Here is a 25,679-nt window from a genome sequence, read left to right on the forward strand (position 1 = left end):
AAACATAAGTGAGTAAGACACTCGTATATGAGCCCATCTGACCAGATGTTCGCATTAAAGTCGTGCCTTCAGATCAGGGCTCTCTCTTGGAAACTGGTTTGCTGGATTTTATGTCCTCCTGCTTAGACGCATGCGGAGCACTGCTGTGATGTACAATATTAAGTTCAAAGCTGTGTGTTCTCTGTGGTGGTGAGAGCAGAGGTGCTTTATGGAAATGAGCCCACCAGCCCTTGCCCCAGCACAAGCCAAGCCAAAGGAGGCCTGGCTGCCGAGAATCTCATTTACATTTAGTGGGGAAATTGACTAATTAATCATGTGGCTATTTACCATCTCATTATGATGGAGTTTGTGCTCCCTACGCTGGGCCTACTCCTCAAAAATATTCATTTCTGACACTTGCTGTCTTGATTCACTGTGCCTTTTTTACACTTTTTCCAAGTCTTAGGTATGTCAGTTGGAGGAATATTTGACAGCTACACTGCAAATATTAGATTAATACAACTACAACTTGGGTGTGTGTGTGTGTGTGTGTGTGTGTGTGTGTGTGTGTGTGTGTGTGTGTGTGTGTGTGTGTGTGCGTGTGTGCGTGTGCGCGTGCGCGTGCGCGTGCGTGCGTGTGTGTGTGTGTATGCATACGTGCTTATTCCACAGGGGGATTGAATGGGTGAGTCTGAGCAGTTTCCTATCTTTTGCTACTTCTGCTCCCAACAACATGGGCCTGGTGCGGAATGAGCTGCAGCATGTTGATCTTCCGACTGGTAAGAGACTTACACACACACACACACACACACACACACACAGACCTTAACCTAATCTTAATTCTAACCTAACCATTAAAGCCAAGTCTGAACCCTCAAACAGCCCTTTGAAGGTCTGTCTCAAAGTGAGGACCAGCAGACATGTCCTCAATTTCCAGAAATGTCCTCAAAAGGTCTAAAATTCCATTTGGTTCTCACAAAGATACATATACAAGTAGACACACACACACACACACACACACACACACGCACATATTATCCCATGTACCTGAGGGTGCCAACCAGTATTTTTACACTGGCCTTTGTTCTTGGGGCGTCTGTTTTAGTCTGGGTTCCTGCAGCCTTAACAACAAAGAAAACAGACACTTCAGTCTCTCTGACTTTCTCTTTTTATTTGTCTTCTTGTGTCTATGTGGTTCTCGAAGAGACTCTTCTTGTTCTCCTCCAAGGGATACTTACATTCTCCTCCAAATTAGGTCCAGACTAAACAGTGTTAGGGCACCACCAAGGGATGCCTGCCTCAGAAAATGAGATCCTATCATGACTTCCTGCGGAGCGACTTATATCCCTGCCTGAACCCATCGACCCGTTGCTCTATAGAATTACTGCACCAGCAGTGGCCATTGTGTGTTTTGGCCTCTTCCAGGGGGTGAAAACTATACAGTGCTACATTTTCAAGAGAGGGCAGAATTGGGAAGCAACCTGAGGGTGCAGTAATAAGAGGTCAGGTGGAGGTAGTTAAAGGTGTCAGTGGAAAAAAATATCTTTTGTTATGTCTGCTACTTAAATTATAAGCTTAATGTGTCTGGATTGAGAGATCTGCGTGGGCACACTAAGAAATATAGTCACTATGATGTCTGGGTCACCTATCCATCAGTTCCTTGAGGACAATGGCGAGGTTAAGGCACTTGTGTGATGACCCTCTCTGAAGCACCGGAGTCGTCAAAGTTAACAGTCCACAGCATCAGCTTTGGTTACAGGCGCACACACTCTCCAACACACATATACTTAATTGTTTTATCTTGTGACTTCAAGTGACTGAGATCCTCCCGACTGCAAATGTAGCTGCCGGCAGTGTCACAAAGGCTGCGGGTGTCTCAGTGTCATGCCTTACATCTCTGATGCACCGATGTATGTGTGTGTGTGTGTGTTTGTGTGTTTGCTACAGTCACGGCATTTTGGGGAAATACATTTTTTTGGCTGTCTAACAAAGAGCTAGATGGAAAGATCAATATCAATTTAATCTGCGTGTATTCCCTACAAAGATACAATAGGTCTGGGACGTGTTTAGCCTAGCATAGCACCGAGATGACAAGGCAGGCAGGGGGAAACAACTCACTAAGCTCCACCGAAACAGAAAAATACAGCTTTCAGCAACTCTCAAGATGTCTTATTTACAGGTTACTTATACTACATGTGTATACTACACGTATAGGAATAAAAACAAGACATGATGAGGCTTTTTTACACTTGTGGGATATAGCTTCCCTGGTTTTTCTTCCTGCTTAGATGTTTAAAAGATAGTTATACATCCAGCATTTCAATTGCTGTTCCACCTAGACATCCTGGACCAGATTCAATGAGACAGCAGGCAGATTTGCACAATTTTGTCTTTGTGTTACTTGAGCATTTGTGAGTTTGTCTCATTTAGTCTGGGAAAGCGAGCATATTTTTTTTGCCTGAACTAGTCCTCCAATAGAATCGCAGAAAAGTAAGTTCTGTACTTAAGGATTCTGTATTTCACTTGTAAGACTAATCCTCTAAGGCAGACACCTTGTGGCCTTCACAGTTGGAGAATAGGATGTGGAGAATTGTGGTGGTGATACCTGCAGCAATGATAGCAGCTGCTGTGAATGAATATATTCTTTATCTATGAAAAGATTTGTTATGTGCTGCAGTGACTGTGGGACGCTAGTGCTGAGAATTTATAGTGAACTCGGTTTCCATTGCTTCACACACAGCATAAATATTTATCATGTGTGCAGATGATAACTCCACCTTAGAACAACATTATTATTTATCCATGCATGATCATGGCAGGTGTCGTCTCCTGAACACTTAGAGCATCTTCCCAGTAATCAACATCATCTCTGTGTTTTTGTGAAGGCGCACATGCCACACATCATTAGAGACGTAGGTTGATGATCTGTGCAGTGAGGCACCATAATTGACGCTCTGCAATCTCACAGCTCCTCTGGCTGTGTTTGACTGAGGAAACAAAAGAGGGAATGGTGAAGAGGGCTGCGTTAACCTCTAGTGCACCACAGGTTTCTCTGCACCATATGCTTTGCTATCATGTCCCCTCAACACAACTGTTGGAGGTCACCCCCCCCGTCATTCCTCCAGACCACCACAGGCAGCTCTGTCACTCGTAGATTTAAACAGGCCACCTTCCCCACGTGTCCTCCTCAAAATCAGATCACTTCCTTAGGCAAATGTGATCGCATACACCTGAAGGGCATTGTTGTTGTGTTGAAAGGGGCATCTTGATGCTCTGCATAATGTCGACTTGGGGTAGTTGGAAAGTTGAACTAAAAGCAGGGATTCGAGCAGGTGGTGGGAACAAGTTGTCTGCAGTTTGCTCGCCCCTCTCCGGCGAAACGGATGAAACAGGACGCCCTGGCACTGAAGTGAAATAAGATGAATCGCTCTCCCCGCAGGTGTAAGGAAAGACGGCGTCTTCTGCCTTCCATCGTCGCCTTCTCTCCCTCACACTCTCACCTTCTCCCTCTCTCCGTGTCTGTTGTGTTTTGCAGGCAGATGCTTTGCATTTAGAGGCGAGCGAGGAAACGATGAGCCACCCATTGAGATGATTAAAGTGTCTCATCTCAAGTGAGTTTTCTGCCACCAACAAAACCAAACACCATTAACGTCACACAGACACACACACTGCAGCACAAACTGTACATTTGCATTTACCGTTTACACCCACACACTTCTCTTCAGCTTACCTGCCTGGAGCCATCGCACCCTTGTCTCTCTCTATCTCTGTCTGTCTCCAAACTTTTAACTTTAAACATATTGTTTTCAAGGGCTGATTGCTGTTGCTTGCTAACCAAACAAGTTCCAGTGAACGTCTTCGTGAAATCCTGTAAAACACCGATCTGCCATTAATTGTGTTGTGTATTTATTATTGTGCCCAACAACCTTCACATATTCATGCTGTGCAGCTTTGGATCAACGGATTTCTATTGAAGTATTTATCACTGCTGCATCTTTTAATGGGACTGTGATATTCAGAACATGAAAGAGCATTTATTTACAGTCATCACACATTTCTTTGATGAATTAGTCGACACAGAAGGTTATCAGACAGCAGCTGTCTGTTGTGTACTCCCAGTGTTTGACATGTTGAAAGCTACATATTTTGCTAAGCTCTCTTGTAGAGCCCAACTCTTGTATATACATTTACAATGTGATTTGGTGGTTTAAGGGGTATTTCACTACTGGAAAGATGTTCTTTTCATAAAACTGGGCTGTGTGTTACAGCTTACCAGTACATTAAATATGTTTCTGGAGAGAGGGATGGCTCTCTCTCTCTGAATCCCACTTCTGTACTCTTTGTGTCCGTGGAGGCAGGCATACAAAAATGTGGACAATCTGTTGTATGAAAACAGCCCTACAGCCGGCGAGTGTCAAATGAGCAGGATGCTCACTGTTCATTTAAATATACTGCCCACATTATAATGATACAAAGCTGGTTGAAAATCGCCAAAGTTTCTCTTTAATGTATTCTACTGGAAAGTGACACCTCTGATTATTCTGCCTGTACTTTTGTCCCTTTATTGCTAATAGCAACAAGTGTCCCCCTCTCTAGAGGGAAAAATGTTGGCTATGTAGGCGCAACACACTAATAAAGGGTTAGCCTACAAGCCATGACCATGAAAGTGACATTGCCATATCACATAGAGAGACTGTAGATAAGAACTCCTCTGGATCTTTTACTTTAACTGCTTTGAGAGTTTCACATTTGGCCCAGTCTACGCTGATCATCAGACACATGATGGCTGCACAGCTGTAAACCATTACACATGAAACGTTGAATTCATAAGCAGCGGTGGAATGTAACTAAATACAAGGTCTGTACTTAAGTACAATTTTGTGGTAACAGTACTTGATTATTTCCAGTTTCTGCGACTTTATACTTCTACTAAATTACATTTTGGAGGCAAATATTGGATGTCTTACTCTACTACTTTTACGTGATAACTTAAGTTATGACTAGTAATTATGTGTTAATATAATCTGTAAGTCAACTATTAAATTGATGTATTATAACATAGTATTTTTACACTGTGGTATTGCTCCTTTTACTTAAGAAAAAGATGTGAGTACTTCTTCCACTGCGGTTCAGAAGTGATAGAAAGCACTGTTGCTCAGTTGAGCACAGTCAGGGGTTTTGCTGCTCGAGCCTAATCCACTGTGGCTGATGTTAGCAAACATTAGGGAAACACAGCTGAGTAACGGACATTAACGTCTTAATTTGCTGACTTTACGACTCTTCTCCGGTTGAGCGACTCAGTGTTAAATAGTTGTTTTAGCAGTTTAACATTTAATATTATTCCATAACTCACATTGACTGCTATTCAGCAACAGTTGCATAGTCTTAAAGCAAGGCGGACTTGTAAGATAAACAGTAGAATGTAAGATGTGCAGCTCCACTCTGCACCTCACACCATGGGGTGAAAAAATGTGTAATTTCTGGGCAGTGCATCATATCAATCTTTTTTATCTGCATTATCTAGACTGCCACAGGTCCCAGTCTTATAATAACAGATGCCTGGGGGATGTAGTTCCCAGGAGAGAGAGTGTAGCATGCTTTCATACGCTGCTGCTGCTCGCTGAGGAGCTGCTGCCCAGTGCTGAAGTGCTTTTGCATGGTTGAATTCTGTGTTTGCTCCTCTACAGCAGCTGAAGTTTAGATATTTGCTCTTGAGCTATTGCATGGTAGTTTTTAAGAAGGAGAGCCTCTTACTTGGCCAGATTTAATCCATCGGGGTATTCAGACTGGCTAACTTCAGGCCGCAAGTTTCAATATTTAATAATTCATACAGTCTGTGCGAGAAAATTCTTGTTCATGCCACTCATTTGTTCCTTGCTGTAAACAGCACACTAATGCAAATATGATGAAAGCATTAAACACAAAGCTCATCCTGAAAACTCACCCTTGATGCTTTTAGGCTCTTAAACATTTATCAATATAAACATGACGAGATAAACTGGTAGTCTGACACCTTGCCTGCTAACTGTGGGCATGTTTTGAGATTGAATGTGTGTCTGTGATGTTGGTCTTCAGACAGTACCTGGTGGTGGTGTTCAGAGACAAACCTCTGGAGCTGTGGGACATCAGGACGGGGACGCTTCTCCGGGAGATGGCCAAAAACTTCCCCACTGTCACTGCACTGGTACTCACAAATCTCCACACTAATAAAAGCTGGGTCTGAGGTGCTCGTGAAAGCCAGCGAAAAAAATACTGTGGAAATTGAAATGTAACAGCAGGTGTTTAGATATGCTCATATCAATTCACAGCTGCATATCTGAGCACCTCCAGTTTCCATATTTACTCTAACAAAACACATAGTGCTGTAGCAGCACCCTTTGTTGACTCTTCCCTTTGTTAATAGTCTCTTACACTTTCTGACCCCATTCCCTTCTTGTGTTTGTGCGGGCCATTTGAAAGATTAGTCTGGAAATTTTCCCCAAGCTCAGCAAAGAACAGTGGCTTCATTAGACTAGAGAAATGCTCATAAAAGAAGAGTTATGCTGGACAAACTTTACAGTAGGGCTGTAAAATCCTCCACAGTGCGAATAAAAATGCCAGTAACCTTAATAATACATGCTGGCCTCCCCCAGCCCCATATTGCTGTCTCATTTCCATATTGATTACAACCTCGAGTCAGCCAGACTACAGCCACGGTGCTCGCGCAGTTAGACGGGAAGGCAGGGGAAAACAGCTCTCCTGTGAGCCCGAGTTTCATTTATGTGAGCTTCCACTGTACATGCAAATCACTTCCCCGTCCACTCTGTCTCTATGTGTCTGCTTGTTGTAATGGTTTGCCGTTATGTCAGCTAATGTGTTTGTGTCTGGGTCTTTGTCTCAGTCTGTCACTGTAACACCAGCCCTATGTGTGTGTGTGTGTGTGTAAACAGGAGTGGTCGCCGTCCCACAACCTGAAGAGCCTAAAGAAGAAGCAGTTGGCGGCGAGGGAGGCCATTGCTCGGCAGACGGTGTCAGACGCTGAGCAGAGTAGCGTTGAGTCCTCAGTCATCAGGTCAGTTAGAAAGATAAAAGTGCTGCTCTTGGAAGTTTTTTGCCAGGATGGAAAGCCTGAAGGCAGAGAGCGAAGTCTTTCAGACAGACTTTCAGTAAAGTCCTCCAACACCGAAGACAACGACTAAGAACATCTGTATGTTTTCAAATAAAATCATGTAGTAAAGTAAACTAGCAGTAGAAATGGTATCATACCTGATATACTGGTTTGTCCACATGTTGGCAGCCCAGTAGAGGTCCTTTATCGTAGACTCGGTGAATAACTGGCTCAAACCTGTGGCTTTTATGAATTAAAGCTACTTTTTGAGGAATTGAAATCGGATTTAAAAACCTATTCCAAAATTATTCTTCGCCTCATATTGCGTTTAATTGATTCATTATCTGATTGCGAACGTCAACAGTCCAGTAATGTCCTCCTAACTTGTGGCTGATTTCGTTGGCCCAATTGTAGATTCATAAGTTATTTTGTAAAATCCTATGAAAAAGCGTTTAATAACCACATTGCAAAAACATGTGTGCGTTTGTGTGTGTGTTTATCAGCATGGGTCTCTGATATTGTGAACTTGTGAAAATGAAATCCAGCCACAGAGAAACGTGGCAGCTGAATGTCAGGGTAAACTGGATGTCATTTAACAACACTAATCATACAATCATACATCATACAATTGATTTGTCAGTGTTGAGATCAGGTTTCTCAAACTTGCTTTTGTACCACTGGGTGACCACTTGGAGTGGCAGAAGCTCCATTTATTCATAACTTTTAGCCATTTTAACTATCTTCTCATTACTTTTAGCTATCTATTTGACTAATGTTTCCACAAGGATACTTTTAGCAAACCATTTCAAACTTTTATCCCTTACTTTTAGTTAACCATTTCCATTTCACTTTCAGTCTCCCTGGGGTACAACTACCCCGGGCTGGCCTGACCACTGTCAGCAGCAGAATACCAAGAAGTCCAGCCAAAATATTTCACACTGCGAAGAGTGCAAAAAACCTGACATGTTTCTCCACTGCAGCCTCCTGCAAGATGCGGAGAGCAAGTCTGAGACGAGCCAGGCCATCTCAGCCAGGGAGCATTTTGTATTCACTGACACAGACGGGCAGGTCTACCACATCACCGTGGAGGGCAACACAGTCAAAGATGGTGCACGAATTCCCCCTGATGTGAGTCCAGAGACTGTGTGTCTTTTTTATGTCTCTCTTCACTTCATATCCTCCTGAAGTACTTCAAGGTCATCCGCACTGCTCCTTCCACATAGTTATTCCTACCTGTTTCACATCTCTCCCTCTCCATTCGATTTCATGTTGTCTTAATCCTGTCTGTACACAGAGATCTAAATCTTTTCCTCGTTTGCTTTCTGCAGACATCACTATTTCTCCTATCACTACTTCTACCTCTAACTTTCTCCTTTCCTCTGTCTGTAAATGTGTACGTGTATATATATGTATATATATATATATGCCTATATCTGTCATCTGTCAAATCTATCAATCAATGCTTTCTCTCATTATTGTGACCTACACTGTCTCTTATAGAGTGCTTTACACATACATCACTTAGTCTCTTTTTTAGATAAAACACTGGTAAGTTTTTTTCATGTTTTTCTTCTTGCTCTGGCATCCATTACTTCCCTCTTTCTGTCATCAAAGATCTGCATTGTGTCAACATTTTACAACATTTGGAGCTCAAAAGAAACACTGCTGCCTGGTTGTTAGGCAGCATCTGCACAATGTCATCACTCCCCCTTTATGTCCTCTGTCCTTTTTTTGTGGCCCTTGTGTGGGGGGATGATACAGATGTTGGCTCTGCAACAGAAAGATGCCAACCTAATGTTTATTACTAAAGCTTGTTAGGTGAAGGTTTTTCAGCTTCTACAGCTTTATGGGTGTTTTTTTGCCAGATTTAACATTATTTGTTTGCCAAAGAAAAAACAGCCTACTGTTGCATTCACTCAATTGTGGGTGTATCATGAGTTTGTGCCCGATAATGTTTTGTACATGTTCTCTCTCTCTCTCTGTCTGGTTAGGGTGTGACAAAAGGGGTGTTACTGTATTTAAGTCTGTATAAAGTCATGTGTTTAGCAACCCAAGCATCTATTTCCCCCATAAGTACCATAAATTCGAAGCTATTGTTGGAGAAGTGCTTTTGAAGACTCTGGCTTTAGGAACTTTCTCCTTCTTATCATCTCAATGTTACTTCTAATGGTGTCAGACTGAATCATGTTGCAGTGTAGCGCTTTCTGTTGATTGTAGTTGACTGCCCATGTCTTCGGTCAACAAACACAATTTCATACGTTATCACGAACATGTGTCTATTTGTATTTCATTTTTTTTCACGCGTGATGGCAAAACTCATCTTGTTCCATACAGTGTTTCTAAAGGAAAACCACTATAGTTTATCAGATTCTCGAGTCTATTCTGAGCCGCAGATTGGATTGTTAGACAGTCTGTGTTTTGCTCGCTCACTACCTGCATCTATTCACTAGAGGTTTACCGGGGGATTCTAAAGCCTTATCTTCGTGACGGCTGCAGATTCATTGCTCACAGATTTGCATACCCCAAAAGGTTTTACAGTCCTTTCAGGATGATAGAGGATCTTCATATCTTTGTCAGGAAACTGACAGAAAGTCTCCTAAAAACTTTTGTCCTATTATCTGCTGCGTACACACCAGCGAAGGTGAGCTGACACCAAATGTCTTCACATCAGTGCTCTGTCTTGTGGCGCAGCCTTATTTAAACTCCGATGTTGCGCTCGCTCACCACTCAGACGCCAAGTATGTATTTTTAATTTATTTTCTTGTTTGGATTCAGTCTCACACATTTAAGTGCCAGAGAGTAGGAAGTAGTATGCTGGGATGGCACTTTTTAACTACCCATCAGTTTGCTGTATTAAAGACGTGATTTATTAACATCATTGTTGTTATGTCTGTCCTGTAATTATATGGAGGATGATCATGGAGGTTATCTCAGTACTTGAAGGATTCAGCTACAGGAACTCATTAGTGACATGAGTAGAAAGTGGTGTAATTCCTACACTTCTGTGTCTGTAAAGAAAAATAATCCACACAGACCAGATGCTGTTAATCCATACATGCAAAAAAAATACAAATATACGACTTAATTAGTCATTTTTGAGCAGGCTCGTCACTGAATGATGCGTTCCTCCTGTGTTGCAGGGCAGTATGGGCAGCATCGCCTGCATTGCCTGGAAAGGTGACACCCTGGTGCTTGGGGACGTGGATGGCAATCTCAACTTCTGGGACCTCAAGGCTCGATTGTCCAGGTAACAGCTAAAAGTTTTAGACAGCTACTGTGTTCCTACCTCCAGTTCTCCAAAGCATCTGTTTGTGCTTTATATGTTCATTTCATTTAGATTTTTCTTTAAAATTTCATGAGCTAAGCCTTAAGATTTTGTGCTGTGCAGGCAAAGATCCATGCTTGGAGCTTCACGTATGCATGATAAAAAGAATATCCGTCTTTATATGCTGATGTTTTGAGATAAATGGGAAAGAAATGTGTGCTGTTGATGTTTCCAGGGGAATACCGACACACCGTGGCTGGGTGAAGAAGATTCGCTTCGCCCCGGGGAAGGGCAACCAAAAGCTGCTGGTCATGTACACGGACGGAGCAGAGGTCTGGGACACCAAAGAGGTGAGCCTCCGCACGCCGTGTCATTTGTCACTGTGACAAATGATTCACTCATTGGTTTGTTGTTACACATTCTAAATTCCCAGCATGCATCACCTGACCGCTCTGCATAATTCAAATAAAAGGCAATGGTCTGCAGGTTCCTGCTGTAGTGGTGGTTTGCATTCTAACAGATTTACTGTGGCAGAATTAATGTGTTTCTCTTGCACTGTAGAGCTGGAGCACCACAATATTGCGGTGGGGTGTATTTAACTAATGTCCTCTCTGAAGCTAACGCTGCGGTAATAGCATATCTGCTGTAATTGTCCTGTTTTATTAAAGAATCATTACAGTGCACTGCACAAGTACACATACACAAGCTTTAAAAGCTTTCCGCTGACATATATAAGCTCAGCCGTAGCAGGATGGATGACTCTGACTCCTGTAAGCAGCGTGTATCCTCGCTTCCTTTTTAACTTTATTTACCGAAGTCGTGATCATCCAGAAAGTTTTCTCACTGCACCGTCTTCATTTTACCTCATTTAAGGAACCTTGCAGCTAGTTTACGCTCCAGTTCATCGTTTGATCTAATGTCACAGACTGGACTGTTTTTTCTTGGGGGGGTTTATACGGTTGTCTGTACCCATGCCACAATATTTGTTAGCTTACCCAGCAGCAATGTGTTAAAAAATTGAACAGCGGATAAATGGGGACACAGATAGATGCTCTGGTGTATTAAGCAGTGTCTGGGGAGGAAGAGGCTCCCACCGGGGCACTATTGTCTGAATGTGTTTTCTTTAGGGGGGAAACGAGATAAGACACAGTTTCAGTCCCCAATTGTAAAAGCCAGACAACAGATGGATGAAGCTGCAGAGGGAAACAAGCAACAGCTATAGGTTTGGGGAAAACAGGGCTAGAGAGAGAGAGCGGGAGGAGCAAGAGAGAATGAGAGAGGAGAGGATCGCCGAAATGCTTCAGTGCTCTCCTGACAGCTCCGTTGCACTGACTCCCTCACAGCCACATGAAAAGCCAGAGGGAGAGAGGAGAACACCTTTTGAAAAGGATGTTTGTCCACTGAGCTTTCCACTCTGTATCCTGCTATACTCAACATAAATTAGTTTACAGTTGCCGCCTCATTGGCCAGCCTTTGTTGATACAGCAGGCTTTTGGAGAATCAAAAAAATCATCCCATCCTGTGTATTTTCTCCCCCTTGAAGCTTGCAGAGAATTTTTTTTTCCCACCGTCCCAGCAGAGTTGTTACAGATGCTTCAAAAGAAGTTTTTAGGTGGTACGCTGAGATGAACTACCAAGGTTTATTTATCTCCTCTCAGGTTCAGATGGTCAGCAGCATGCGGATCGGCCGCAACGTGAACTACCGCATCCTAGACATTGACTGGTGCACCTCCGACAAGGTCGTGCTGGCCTCAGACGACGGCTGCATCCGAGTGCTGGAGATGGCCATGAAGTCCGCCAGCTACCGCATGGATGAGCAAGACCTGACCGGTGAGCCGGGGAACCAAGAGTATGATGAAAGAAATATTGCATAGAGGTTTGAGGAGAGAAATGGATTGGATGAAGGATTCGTTCTTAAAAAATGAATGCTTCTTAGATTTCTCCGATTACACATTACGTAATGGCACGAGATGCAGTCCGACTCAAGATGCTGTTAACAGCCATGGCCTAACGTCAAATTCTCTCTGATCCGTGGGGCGTATGTTCAGATCCAGTGTGGTGTCCTTACCTGCTGCTGCCCCGAGCTGCCCTCACGCTCAAGGCTTTCCTCCTGCTGCAGCCCTGGTCAGGAACCTTCACCATGGACATCACTCAAGTGTAAGTCTCAGCTCTGACGACATCGCTGTGGATGTGTCCGCTCTAAAATCACCCCCCTTATCATGTTAGCAGAGCTGACACAGACAGAATATCTCACATTAACACCATGCTGAAAGTGCCAAAGTGGAAAATGCAAGCCATGACCTTGCAAAGCTCTTTTATAAGCCCCTTTTTCCTGTTTGTGTACAGGTTTGTAAGCAACTTGATCAGTGACACTTGTAGAAGAATAGTTGCCCTGAGCCGGTCTGCAAAATCAGTATCAGAGCTGACTTTTTAAAAATTATTTGTATTGGCTCTGTAAAGACTAAACCAGTTCCTGTGTTTACTGTAGCAAATAATTAGTAATTGGGTACACCAGCTGTAAAATAAAGAGCATATTGTGGTACCTGCCTGTATCCTTAAAGCAAGCTGCTGTAAGCAAGCGAGCAGAGCAGCACATTGATAGTGGCCTGGAGTTTCAATTATTGATATCACACAGCGTGCATCAGTGGATGAGCAGAGCGGCTTCAAGTTAAACTGCATTTTAACTCTGGGATGAAGACAGGAAGTTACAGACAGTGTGTCATTCAACACTCTGATGCAGTACAGATACAGTTTCAGCAGAAACATGATCCAATTGAATCTTGGTCAAAATGTGATAGTGTCGTCCCTGTTTAATACAGTTTCACTTTGGATTTGAGGCTGGTTTTAGCGCAGTCTTGAGTTACAAACCAGAATGTGTTGTGAGCAGGAATGATAGTTATGTTTATTCCTATAAATAAAACTGAAACTTGTTTGTAATTAAATCAGATTTGAAATTCTGAATTGTCCTCCAGCATCAGAATCGATAAAATATTGAATGAATTACCAACCATCGAGGTATAAGACTTGATGTGCTGTCTTATACCACTATACCATCTGCCAGCCACCCAAACTTTCTCTTTATTGCCTTCATAAAAACAACTACCCAATTTGCCAGTGTGAGCAAGTCACCTTTGTAAACAAGTCAACATGGTGGGAGCCAACAGAGGCCGTCCTTAGAGAAGAGTTTAAGTTTTGTTTTTTTCAGACAGCTACATCTGTGTTTAACTATAGCCTGATGAGCCCTCAGTGCAACACTTCTTTCTCCCATTAAACGCACACAGCTGCCTTTTCGTAAGTCGGGCAGCTGTGTTAATAGCGCTCGCAGGGTGCTACCTGGCCCCAGCATAAATGTTAGAAGAGGCTTATCTGTTATTGCCTGACACCTCAGATCAACTTCCGCAGGTTCTCAGTTTCCCATTTAATATCAGTTAAGGTTTTATTTTAGGGAGACGTGAGCAGAGCCATTTGACTGAGTTTGATCCCTCTCTTTCAGAGACTACAATGAGAAAGATGAGATAAAAGGCCTGATCCAGGAGCAGCTCAACTCCTTGTCGAAGTGAGTTCTACACTTTCAAACTGTAATGATTACACATTTTACTGTAGCTCAGATTATGAAAATATTCAATACAATATCATGATGCAAACGCAACAATCAGATGTTGGTACATGTGCGTGTTGGTACGTGCGTGTTTGTGCCAAGTATCAGTTTTTGTTTATGTACTTTTGGCTTGCAGTCGAGTCCCAGGTTCCTTTGTGTTTAGACAGCAGGCCCAAAGAGCATGTAGTCTGTGGGCTGACAGATAAGAGGAATCTCCCGTAACAGCCATACTGGGCCCGCTGTGTTTGAGAAGTGTAATTGGCTCTCGCTGTGTTCTGATTGTCTGTGTCTGATTGGCTCCCCAGTGACATGAAGAGTGTGTTACAGGACCCGGAGCTCAGCCTGCTTCAGCGCTGCCTCCTGGTCTCACGGTGAGTTAAAACTCAGCATGAAGTTAGCGCTGTTTGTCTGCACAGACTGTACCAGGTTAATGATGGTGCACAGAGCACAGCAGAGTTGTTTTGTTAACATTCATACAGTGCACCTACAGTACGTCCAACTCTGTAGCTACTTTTCTGACAAAAGCATACTTTGTATAAGCTGTAAAAGAATCTTTAAGAAGCTGCTAGCTCTGCTAAGAATGTAGTGCTAAGCACAAAAACTTGGCATATAACTGAACACGGGTTAAACCTGTCTTTGACTCAGCATGTTAACTTCTGCTACTTTCTTCCTGTCAGGACGAATGTTAAATTTAGACAGTAGATTGGGTCTGTTTGTTACAATGATTAAGCTGAAGTAGGTTTGCAATCAAGCTACTTGTTAACCTTGTTGTTCGCTGATTGCTCAGGATATAATTCAGCCGAGCAGGATATGATTAGGTGATCATGAGTGATCTTGCTCCAGAAATCCGGAAAAGGTTTTCTTTAATAGTATCATTTAAGTTTTCACAGCCGTTATACATTTCACTTAGTTCTGCATATGTGATTTAACTGAAAAAGATAAACAGGATGATGTGATGTTGGGAGTTGAATCATTTTTGGTTTTAAAGCTGTCAAATCTGCCAAGATGACTGGATTTACATTGGCTGTAACTGTACAGCCATGATTCTGTATCTCCATAAAAAAGAATGACATGAGAGCTGGTGTCAGCAACTCTGATCTCGTCTCTGCTCCAGTTCTCATTTCCCTCGAGCATCTGACAAATCTAGAACAGCCTGCCTGAGCGGAAATGCAATATCTCAACCCCCCTTTTACATCCTGTTATTAAAGTCATGATTTACCTGGAAAGTCCTGAGGACCATTTTTGTACGGCGAACGCTGCGACCGTGCCCTCACAGAGAGCTCGTGATTATGCCTCCGCATCTGTCTGTCCAAGTTTTCATGCCACTGATAATGTGGCAGTGTAACCTAGCAACAGCTGTGTGCTTGTGCAGATGTGTTAAAAGGAAGCTGGAAAGAAAAGGCAGAAGGATTTTGAGAGGAGGTGGGGGGGGTAACTTGGTGAAAGAGCGAGGCGTGGGCTGGAAGATGCAGGAACTATGGTTCATTAGTGCATTAGTGAGGAAACTTCTAGAAGAACTAGCAAGCACTTTGGTTCGGACTGAAGAATTTGACCAAATACTCTAGAGAGAGCAGTTTCCACTGGGGGCCAGCTGATCTGTTGTTGTGTTAAACCGCAGGCTGTTCGGGGATGAGTCGGATCTTCACTTCTGGACAGTCGCATCCCACTACCTCCAGTCGTTTGCGCAGGCTCGTCAGCTGAGCGTGTCCACCGCAGAGGGACAGGCCCAAAGTGAAGGGACCCAGCCATCACCTCAGAACCACCTAGACATCTGCAATGATGTCCTGTGTGAGAGTTCCTACTTCCAGGTCAGTGAAACAAGAGAAGAGGACAAAGTGTTGGCCTGTTTCTCTTGCTTTTTTTCTCTCTTTGGTAAACAGAGACAATAGAGATAAATGCCTGATCCCAGCAGTCAACATTTAAGAATTCCTTTAGGACTCATCCAGAGACAGCTGCGATCTTCAAGTCAGACCACGCACAAACAAACAGCATCCTGTCCCTTGTCATCCACAGTGTCAACAGCATCGCCCCGGTCACACAGTTCATTCCATTATTAATGACATTTTGTATCTCCTCTGTTATCTCACTAAGTCCCTGGCTCACAGCTCACACTTTCAAGTCTTTGAGGTCAGACCTATCTTTCACTTCGCCCTCGCTACATTTAATTCCCCCAACATTTCCTCTCAGCGATTCTCGCCCACAGCCAGGATGCGCTCAATTAAAAAAAAAGATCCCTCTCCTGTTTGCTCCGTGTCACTGCTCGGCTCAATGCCGCTCGGCACATAGCTGAACCAGCGCACAAGGCCTTTAAAACAATGCCCTCAATAATCTCTTCTTTTTTTTCAACTTTAATTATCGACCTAGTTTGTGTTGGAAAAGTTTCTTCAGAAGATGCTCATTGATTGGTCTGCTGTGTCTGCCGCATCACTCTGCTCGTCGGCATGGCAACCATAAAGCCCGTCGAGCAAAGACGTCCGCATGTTGCCGTTGTGAATGCAAAGGTTTTTCATTAAAGCTTTATGTTTTTCGTTCTGTAGTTGTGATGTGCCACACGTCGTTTTTGTGCTCGGGCTTTAGAAAGTACATCTGAGGGCTTTAGTTTGGAGGAGTGGTGTGGAGAGTAATTAAAAAGTTGCCACACTGTGCAAGTGAATACAGGCATTTTTTTGTTTATTTTTTTTTAGCAGGCTCGGTCATTTTCCCCTCAAGGCTACATCAATGTACCCAAGAAAGCAGAGGAGAAGAGACGGAGGGAACATTCACCTTTCTTGATGAAAGATGATTAAAAATGTCAAGTAGCTTTTAGCTAGCATTGAAGCCTGAAGTAGCAGAAATGGACTGTCTAAGTTCAGCCGATAGAGGTCCTGTCTGTAATAAGCCCGTCATTTTTTTTCCTTTGAGCATCGGTCAGGGCTTTTTAGCAGATTATGCACCATTCTGTTCTGAGAAAGTACTACTCCCTGTTAATGAGGGGCCGTGCAGTGATCACAAAGTTAAGGCTTTCAAAGAACTACCCAGACAGTCTGCAGCTACAGTGGGCTCCTGTTGTCATAAAACGGCTTCAGCAGCAGAAGTCTGAATGTAATTACTAATATCCAGCGCTCCACTACGGAGCACACAGTAGCTAAACTCGTTTGGTATCTCTGCAAGGATTTATGCCCACGGCTGTGACTCACAAAAGAATTCATCATAATAAAGTGCCAGAAAAAAGTAAAGTTTCTGTTTTATACATAGACACGCAGGTGTGCACACACACTGACACACATGCAGCCTATGTCGCTAATTTTCTGCTATGCTGTTATCTCTCCCCTCGTTGTGTCGTTTCCCCCTCTAGTCCTCTTATAAAGCTGATGAGCTCTCACACTTTGAAATATCTATCGCTGTTTTCATGTTTCTTGCCTATGATTTGCTCGCTGTAAAGAAATCCGATCTCCCATCTGGGATCGTGTAATAAATTAATGTGGAAAAAGCCACCAGTAATGGGAGGCAGTGCGGGAGGCTCCGGCACCAGAAACACTGAAATCTCCTGAATATTTTAAAGATGTTATAATTACACTCTCCATCTCTGGACTCTGTATTTCTATAATTGTCCTCTGTATCCTTTTTGCTCATCACTATTCTTTGAACGTCCTGAGTGTAGAATCATGTGCCAGCTTATTCCATCTCACTCTCTCTCCCACACACACATACGAGGTTGAACCATGCATCTTTGGAAGCAATACGTAAGCTAACATGTGACTCCACCTTTGCCGCTCCACAGAAGTTCCAGTTGGACCGGGTTCACCTGCAGGAGGTGAAGCGCTCCAGTTATGAACACACTAAGAAATGTGCAGACCAGCTCCTCCTGCTGGGTCAAGTAAGTATTACACTTTCACAGTAGACACATGTTTGCATTCACGTCATATGGGGGTGAAATGAGATAAGAGCTCCTGCTCAGATGTTCCAGTTTTCAGACAAACACACTGTCTTTGTGGTCGACATCTCGGTGGTCAGCACGCTCTAACAATCTTACCTCACACATGAATGGATTGACTCTTACCTTAAATGTGACGCAGACCTCTCCATATTTCTGACTTACATCTCTCAGAATGTACAACCGTCCTGTCTCTCACAAATGCACACTAACACCTTCATCCTCCTTAGCTGTGCATGTGGGCAAATTGTCATAATGGTAAATGGGTCATATTGGTGCTGTGGAGCCCAATGAAGCAAGATGGACGATAAGTGCTGTCTCTGTCCTCCCTAGCGTCTCAGCCTGTGGGAATTGGAGTCACCTCTCCCTTCCCAATGTCACCACTCTCCTTCTAATCACAGGCTGCAATCAGCGGGCTGTTAGTTACAGGTGCAGACCTCCACGAAACAGTCTGAGCCAACCCCAGCGCGAGCCTTCATCTCCACCAGATAAAAAGCATGATAATAAATATAATTTCCCCAGTTATTCTGTGTCGTTCAGCACACACAGTGGTTACCTGCATGAGCTGTTAAAGCCATGTCTCTCTGTGTGCTACCTCAGTAATTACATTCTCCTCCCTTTGTTGTTGCTCTCAGACGGACCGGGCAGTGCAGTTGCTGTTGGAGACCAGCGCAGACAACCCCAGCTACTATTGTGATTCACTCAAGGCCTGCCTCGTGACCACCATCACCTCTTCAGGACCCTCACAATCCACCATCAAACTAGTGGCCACCAACATGATTGCCAACGGCAAGCTAGCAGGTAGTGCTACTGTATGTCTGAGAGCAGCTAGCAACATGCTCTGCACTTCTTTTAATGAGTGCAAGCAGCATTCATCATGTGGGTGTCTGCAGCCTTGAAAGCGCCTTAAAATATCTTTGAATAATTTATTTATTCTTTAGGCCTTTAAATGAACTCAGCGGCTTCAAATATGTCTAATAATGCTTTTAAAAAGTTTGTAGCCATTTTTTTTTGGAACTGCGTTTTTAAAAATTATGTACGATTAAGATTTTGGACTGGACTTGATCCACGTATTGTGGCGACTGCTGCTGCTGTGTTATGAAACCATCACCTGGTGGGTTTGCCACCTTGCATAGTGATTGCTGTAGTTTCTTGGTCTCACATCTTTGTACAAATTCTCCCCTTTTGCTATCTGTCAGAGGGAGTGCAGCTGTTGTGTTTGATTGACAAGGCAGCAGATGCTTGCCGCTACTTGCAGACCTACGGGGAGTGGAACCGCGCCGCCTGGCTGGCTAAGGTAACCCAGCATGATGCCATCCATCAACGGGAAACATCAGATACTGTGTAATGTTTGGTTAGTTTGTGAGTGTGTAGGCAACGTGAATGTAGTGGATAGACATATGCTTGACTTTTTGTATTTTCTATCGGTAATTGTGAGATAAAAAAACGATTTCATGGATTAATTACATCTGTGACCCACGTAGTGATTATTAATTTATTGATTTTTGTTTTAATGAGTATTCTTATTAGCTTTATCATCTGGGGAACACAGTCAGGTCAACAACATTCAGACATCCAGTACTTACAGTGTACTGATTTCCAGTGCCTCGCATGCCGTGTGTGTTTCCAGGTGCGGCTGAGCCCAGCGGAGAGCTCAGATGTGCTGAAGCGCTGGGCAGAGCACCTGTGCTCCCCGCAGGTCAACCACAAGTCCAAAGCCATCCTGGTGCTGCTTTCCCTGGGCTGCTTTTACAAAGTGGGAGAGATGCTCCACAGGTAAGAAGCAGGACTGATGCCAGACATTAAAAATGAGTTAGACTGAGGTCTGTAAAAGCACTGAATCTCAGAATGAGAAACACAAACACACAGATTCCCTTTTTAACTTCAGCTCTTTCAAATTCTTTTTTTCACGCTGTGACTTTTTGCTGCTCGACCTTCGTCTCCTTTATTCCCGTGTTGTTTAACCCACATCCATCAACACTTGAGTCTCAGTCCCCTCTTCTCCTTTTCCCCCTGAGTACACCAAAGGACACTTCACAGCGGATGGTGTGGTGTGACCCCGTATTTTTAACCACAGCATCGATCGGCTGTTGGTCTCCCTCTCCTTCTCCTTGACAGCTCATGGTATGAGACACCTCGGGCGACAAATGCTCTCGCAGAGAATAAGAGTGGCATCAGGACGACAGGCTTGATGTATGCTTTAGCATCGCAGACATCGAGGCGGGGATGGTGCTGGTTTCTGACAATAGCTCTCACCCCCTCCTTCTGTCTGTGTCTTTCTCTTCCTCCTCCTATCTCCACGGCAGTATGAGGCACTTTGATCGCGCCGCCCTCTTTATCGAAGCCTGTCTGAAGTATGGGGTGATGGAGGCCAACGATTCTTCCAATATCCTTTTTGAAAACCCATTACTGCACTCTGAGGGCCATTTATAACCAGAGTTAGCTCCGCCGCTAACTCTGTCCATCTCTACTACAGACGTGCACTCGATAGTGGAGAGCTTTTTCTCAATCAAGGTCAATTTAGACGCTCCACCGAGCACATCGTGCTATATTTCACATGTTCTCCAATATCACACCATGGTCACAGAGCTCACTTATACTGTAAGCTCAGAAAATAACTTTTACAGCCTAGACTTTGAAAACACTTTGCATCACACCTAGACCACAGATTATATAGAATAGACAGCAGATGTAAGTGCCTACATTGTTGTGCACATGCTGAATTGAAGAAATCCCCTTTGGCCTCTTTATTGGTCAGAAGTGACCACTTAGTCATTCATGAATTATGGAGACTAGACTAGGCAAGGCCAAGCTGTCTTTAAAGAGAGTACAAAAATCTCATTTTCACACTGACTCGCAGTAATATCTGTTTGTGCTTTGTGCTTTTGTTTTTAAATGAACTGGGCTCAAACACCCACCCAGGTGTGATCCCCAGGGAGGACCAGCACATGTGATGAGCTGGAGGCTGAATACATTTGGCTGCACCGGTTTAAACGAATGCAGTCCTGCAATAAATTCTCCCCTCATGAATGTTGCAGTGTCCACTTCACGTTGAAGCTGTTTTAGAGAGGTGTCGATTCAACATTATAGTCATTTTATAGGCTGTAGTTTGTATTTTATCTCATCCTATTGCTTACAAGTGTTTCTAGAATTCAGCCTGCCCTCACTGATCATGATTTTGTTTAAAGACCCCTTTTGTCCTATATGGCTGCATCTGCATTCACATGTTTGTGTACAGTTTTTTTATTTTAATCATGCTGTAATCCACCTCCAATCAGTTTCATTAGATTAACTTGTTTAGCACTTTTTAAAGGGAATATGTGCACCATTGAATGTTTAGGATGTAACAGTCTAGTCTAGCTTGAAGTCACTTCGCACTGACAGTTGAAGAATGTGACCTTTAATGAAAGTCATATTTTTGAGTGATCACAGCTTTCATTGGCTCAATGTGTGTTTATGAAACATTACGTGTTCTCCTTGACCTGCGTTTGCACATAAACTCATCGAGGCTGCATTTCTGGACTACGCACGGCTGCTACGCACTCTGGGCCTGAGGGAGGGCGCTGCTCTGTGGGCATCACGGGCCGGCAGCGCTGGGGAGCAGCTGATGGAGGAGCTGTTCCAGGGAGAGGGAGGCACGCCAGAAGCCATTTTTGGCAAAGAGGAAGTGGAGCTGGGCCAGGAGAGCACCGAGTGACCTCGAAGATGGGAGGTTTGTGAGAGAAGGGCAGCCACCGCCATCGGTGCAAATCGTGGGTCATCCATTCAGTCCAGCTTCAGTAACTGTAACTCTGTGTCGGCAGGAGAATTATGAGCATCGTTTCTGCATCATGAGAAGAGAGGTTTCCTCCATGTAAAGATTTCAGTCCGTCACTGGAGTCTGCCTGTGTCTGTGACTGTCATGACATCTCTTAACGTTCAGTATGACCAGTGAGTGTTTGTGTGCATCTGTGTGTGCATGTAACAGCCCTGAGAGAAACACACTTCTGTCCCGATTCTCCCAACAAGTGAAGTATTACACAGTGTTGATATCAGTCTGTGTTTTCTGTCGGTTTATGAATTTAACTCATTTGATTTCTTAACGGTCGTTGCTTGTCAAGCTTTATTCTGTGTGCCTGCATTAATAACGTCAGAGTACTGTTGTAGCGTTACAGATTTAATTTGCCTTTTTTACTGCTGAGATTAAATGTGGCAGAATGAGTTTAACACGATACGTTCCTATTTCAGTTTGAAAATGCGCTGCCATTAAAGAGGACCCGCGTTACGAGTTATGCACTCCTAATTTAACCAAAAACAGCACATTATTTGAACGCTAACGTTGATTCCTCCAGCCTCCCTGTAACACAGTACAGCTCCAGACAGACTGCACGTTTTATCCACAACACGTGGTGCTGTAAAAGTGACTGACCAAAGCCTGTTACTGCACAAGCCTCTGCAGCTGTAGCCATTGGACGGCAGTATAATTAGCGAGTCAGGCCACCCTGCACTTATTAGACACTTGTTAGTGTATTATCTCCCTGCACACAAAGAGGAGAAGAATCTGACCGCTACCCACCTGAGTGAGACCATTTAATTAGCCTGTGTAGAGTTCACTTCATTGAAATAGATCCTGGTTGTGCATTAATCCATCCCATTAATCCAATTTGGAATTTTCAATTTTCTACTTATGTGAAGACCCGAGAGGATGCGTTGCTCTCTGTATTCTTTGATGTTTGTGTAATGAGCTTGTTCTCTGGTGTGTGTGTGTGTGTGTGTGTGTGTGTTACGAGAAGAGCTGTCAAAATGTGCTGTAACTCATTTTAATCAGACCTCTGATGGAACATTTACACACCAACAATAATCTGTGCTGCTACCACTCTTCACTTCACAATCGCACAGCCTGACGCGGTTTAGGAAAGGTTTGGGCTCTGCTCTGCTTTTGCCTCTTCTTTCACGTAGTCAGTATCTGCTGATCATCAAAATCGTGTGACAATGCCAAGACTTCAGTGATTGTGTGTTGAATTGCCTTGTACTGTGTTCAGTAGAGACAGTTGGTCCACAGGACTTTTAATCAGTGTGTCAGTGTGTTTCATAAACATGTCAGTGCTGTCCTGTGTTACAGTTAACCCCAGACATTGTCACTATGGCAACCCAGGCCTATTTTAGGGGACGGCATGTTGTTCCTGTAGATCCGTGTGACAGAGCTCCACTGACATACTGTAGGATCTCACAGAAAGCCAGCATAGAGTCACGCAGCCCAGCAGATAATCAGCTGTAGTTTACCTGATCTGATGTATCCTCCTCCAGTCATGTCATGCAGCGTTGTGGGAGCCATGTGTACTGTACTGCCTCTTTATGATTAGGCACTTGTTCACTTGCTGCTTTCTTTGTACTTAGATGAACTAAACAAACGTTCAGACTTTTCTCATTGTTCTCTGTTCATTGTTTACACAGTGATCCTAATGCTTTAAGCTATATAAATATTACAAGAGAAAAAAAGATATGTGTATATATGGATGGCAATAAAATCACTATTATTAACTTCGTAGTGTCAGTGTGTTGTTTCCAGCCTAAAGATGTTGACACAAGAGGGCGCTCTCACTCCTCATGAGGAGGCAAATTGTGGACTTTTTCTGTTTAATGGCAGCCACTTTGGCGAAAAGACCTGTTATATCAAGTGGTCTTTGCAATTATCCAACTTTAATTCCAACCCAGGTAGATTGAATTTGAATGTTCTTTCATTTATCAAACTGTCTTAAAAGCGAATTAGTTCCTGCATGAGTCGCTTCCGCTATTAATTACTTGTCTGCTCAGAAGGAGGGCCAACAGCTGGCTTCAGCTCGACGGCCAGGTCTAACCGTTTTCACTCCTTTCTTCGCCTCAGATTTATTCATTGACATGTATTCTGTTTCTTCTCTCTCTCCAGCAAAAAGCAGAGCACAAGAGGGAAGAAAAACAGTCTGAAACAGAAGGCCACACAAATGACTTGATTGTATTCCTTTAATGGCTTAATGAATAACTGCCGGAGAGCCGAGCCAGCCGTTACAGCCAGGTCATCAGTATGCAGGGCCTCGCTGCTGGACTTCTATTCTGTCCCGCTCCTTATACTTCAGGCTACCACCCAGCGAGCCAAATGGCTCTGATCACAACTCCCATCCAGCCATCCTCACTTGTCACTTCCCTTTCTACCTTATATGTACTTCATCCATCTTTTCTCTATCTGCCCCTGCTTTTCTTCCACCTAAAGAAAACAGGCAGACGCCATGCCAACTCATGTTCTTGTTGCACCCCACCTCCACTAATTTCCTGGAAGCCTTGTTTCCATCTGCTGCTTGGCTTTCACCCCCCCCCCACCCCCCGCCACTGAAATCAGATTCAAAGTAGTGTCAGAAACACAAGATTAAGTGTGCTTGGATCCAGAGCTGTGAGGAGCACTGTTCATTTAACAGATGGAAATCGCTGGAATTCAGTGTTTCATGCTACACACGGGGAGAGTTTAACAGCCAGCTCCAAATCAATCCTGTACGGTAGTCTCTCTGTTACGCATTCTCAATCATCTGTATAAGTAGCCATCGAACTAGACCTCTACATGCAGAGAGCAGAGGCAGGGCCAATGCTGCGCAGGCTGTGTGGTATTAAAACGGCAGAGTACAGCAGGTCATCCAGTTCCCATGAGCATGTTCTGCTCTGGTGCTGACAGATAGCTTTATCCAGGCCGGGCAGGTCCATGCCTGCTCGTACAACTCACTGAAAACCCACTGTGTCTCACTCTGCGTTTGTTTGAAATGTCTTCCAGTCTGTTTTTCCCCTCCTCTCTGAGGGTTACCACTGAGTTCATCCCTCATTTTCTCTGTAATTATCCCACCTTCCATTGTTTTCTCAAACACCCTCCGCAGACATTTTGGAGCATTCTTTAGGCAACTCACACCCCAAGTAGTGGAATTATATTTGGGTTGAGTGGCTGCTGCATTTATGTGGATAATTATTTGTCTAAGTATGTTGATTGCTGTTTCACTCTTGTTCTCTTGACCTGTGTTGAAAATTAGGTAGAAAAGCATTAAATATACATGCTTTCCTTTGTGTTTACCTCCATCTCTACAGCCAAACGGCCTGTGTTCTCCACTGTACTTCTCACCTTTCTCCACATTGTCATCAACTGTGTCTTACTCTCCATCCGCTCCGCAGGGAACCTGATCTACACGTGTAAAGGTTATATCCGTTCCTGTCACACAATCACTCTCACATCCCTCATCACCACCCCTTGCCCACATCTGGGGGTATCACCTGGCGTGGAAGGAACCCACAGGCCTGATCTCATCTGATATCTGCAGCCGGCCACTCCTGATTGGTTAGAAATGATTTCCCTCCCTCCGTTCAGCCTCTGCTATTGGTTGAGCACCCTGTTCCCCCTGATGTTTGCAGGCTCTGGTTGGCTGCCCGGCGGTGCCGGGGCCCCTGCTGGGGGCTCCAGATAATGTTTACGTTGAAGGTATTCAGGCCCCCAGCTTTATCTGATTGCATTTCGATGAATGTCGACAGTGTTCAGCCGAGCGTGGCCTCACCTCGCCACAACACTACACTGCTCCCATTTCAAAAAAGCCATGAGCGCGAGAGACTGAGGTGAGGGACCAGGGGCAGCATGGGGGAACTCCTGGAACATTACCACATGATGACAAATTCTTATCGAGCCACTGTAATTACTTTGCGGACAGAATAATCTTTTTAAAAAGCTCCTGCTGTCTCTAAAACAACTCTTTTGTGGTTTCCACGCGTGCACGTTGTGGCCTGGGCTGTTGTTTACAAAAGCATAGAGGAATCAATGAGTGCATTGTGTCAGAAGCGTGGTGCTGCCTCTGTC

The 25,679-nt window shown here is 43.9% G+C and overlaps 1 protein-coding gene across 1 annotated transcript in view; it reads left to right on the forward strand.

The window, feature by feature from the left end:
• wdr11 (WD repeat domain 11) overlaps nucleotides 1-23,362 on the forward strand; it is a 50,871-nt gene extending 27,509 nt beyond the window's left edge. Inside the window, exons 12-29 of the mRNA XM_070977531.1 lie at nucleotides 652-758; nucleotides 3,515-3,590; nucleotides 6,055-6,163; nucleotides 6,909-7,030; nucleotides 8,047-8,194; nucleotides 10,207-10,313; nucleotides 10,567-10,681; nucleotides 11,990-12,161; nucleotides 12,380-12,488; nucleotides 13,825-13,887; nucleotides 14,235-14,300; nucleotides 15,548-15,737; nucleotides 17,690-17,785; nucleotides 18,478-18,643; nucleotides 19,042-19,139; nucleotides 19,473-19,618; nucleotides 20,149-20,228; nucleotides 21,337-23,362. Of these exons, the coding sequence (XP_070833632.1) occupies nucleotides 652-758; nucleotides 3,515-3,590; nucleotides 6,055-6,163; nucleotides 6,909-7,030; nucleotides 8,047-8,194; nucleotides 10,207-10,313; nucleotides 10,567-10,681; nucleotides 11,990-12,161; nucleotides 12,380-12,488; nucleotides 13,825-13,887; nucleotides 14,235-14,300; nucleotides 15,548-15,737; nucleotides 17,690-17,785; nucleotides 18,478-18,643; nucleotides 19,042-19,139; nucleotides 19,473-19,618; nucleotides 20,149-20,228; nucleotides 21,337-21,539 (2,173 nt within the window). The 3' untranslated portion in view covers nucleotides 21,540-23,362. The remainder of the gene's footprint in view (nucleotides 1-651; nucleotides 759-3,514; nucleotides 3,591-6,054; nucleotides 6,164-6,908; nucleotides 7,031-8,046; nucleotides 8,195-10,206; nucleotides 10,314-10,566; nucleotides 10,682-11,989; nucleotides 12,162-12,379; nucleotides 12,489-13,824; nucleotides 13,888-14,234; nucleotides 14,301-15,547; nucleotides 15,738-17,689; nucleotides 17,786-18,477; nucleotides 18,644-19,041; nucleotides 19,140-19,472; nucleotides 19,619-20,148; nucleotides 20,229-21,336) is intronic.
• The last annotated feature ends 2,317 nt before the right edge of the window (nucleotides 23,363-25,679 follow it).

Source organism: Chaetodon trifascialis, chromosome 13 (genome assembly GCF_039877785.1).
Source record: "Chaetodon trifascialis isolate fChaTrf1 chromosome 13, fChaTrf1.hap1, whole genome shotgun sequence".
Taxonomy (NCBI): Eukaryota; Metazoa; Chordata; class Actinopteri; order Chaetodontiformes; family Chaetodontidae; genus Chaetodon; species Chaetodon trifascialis.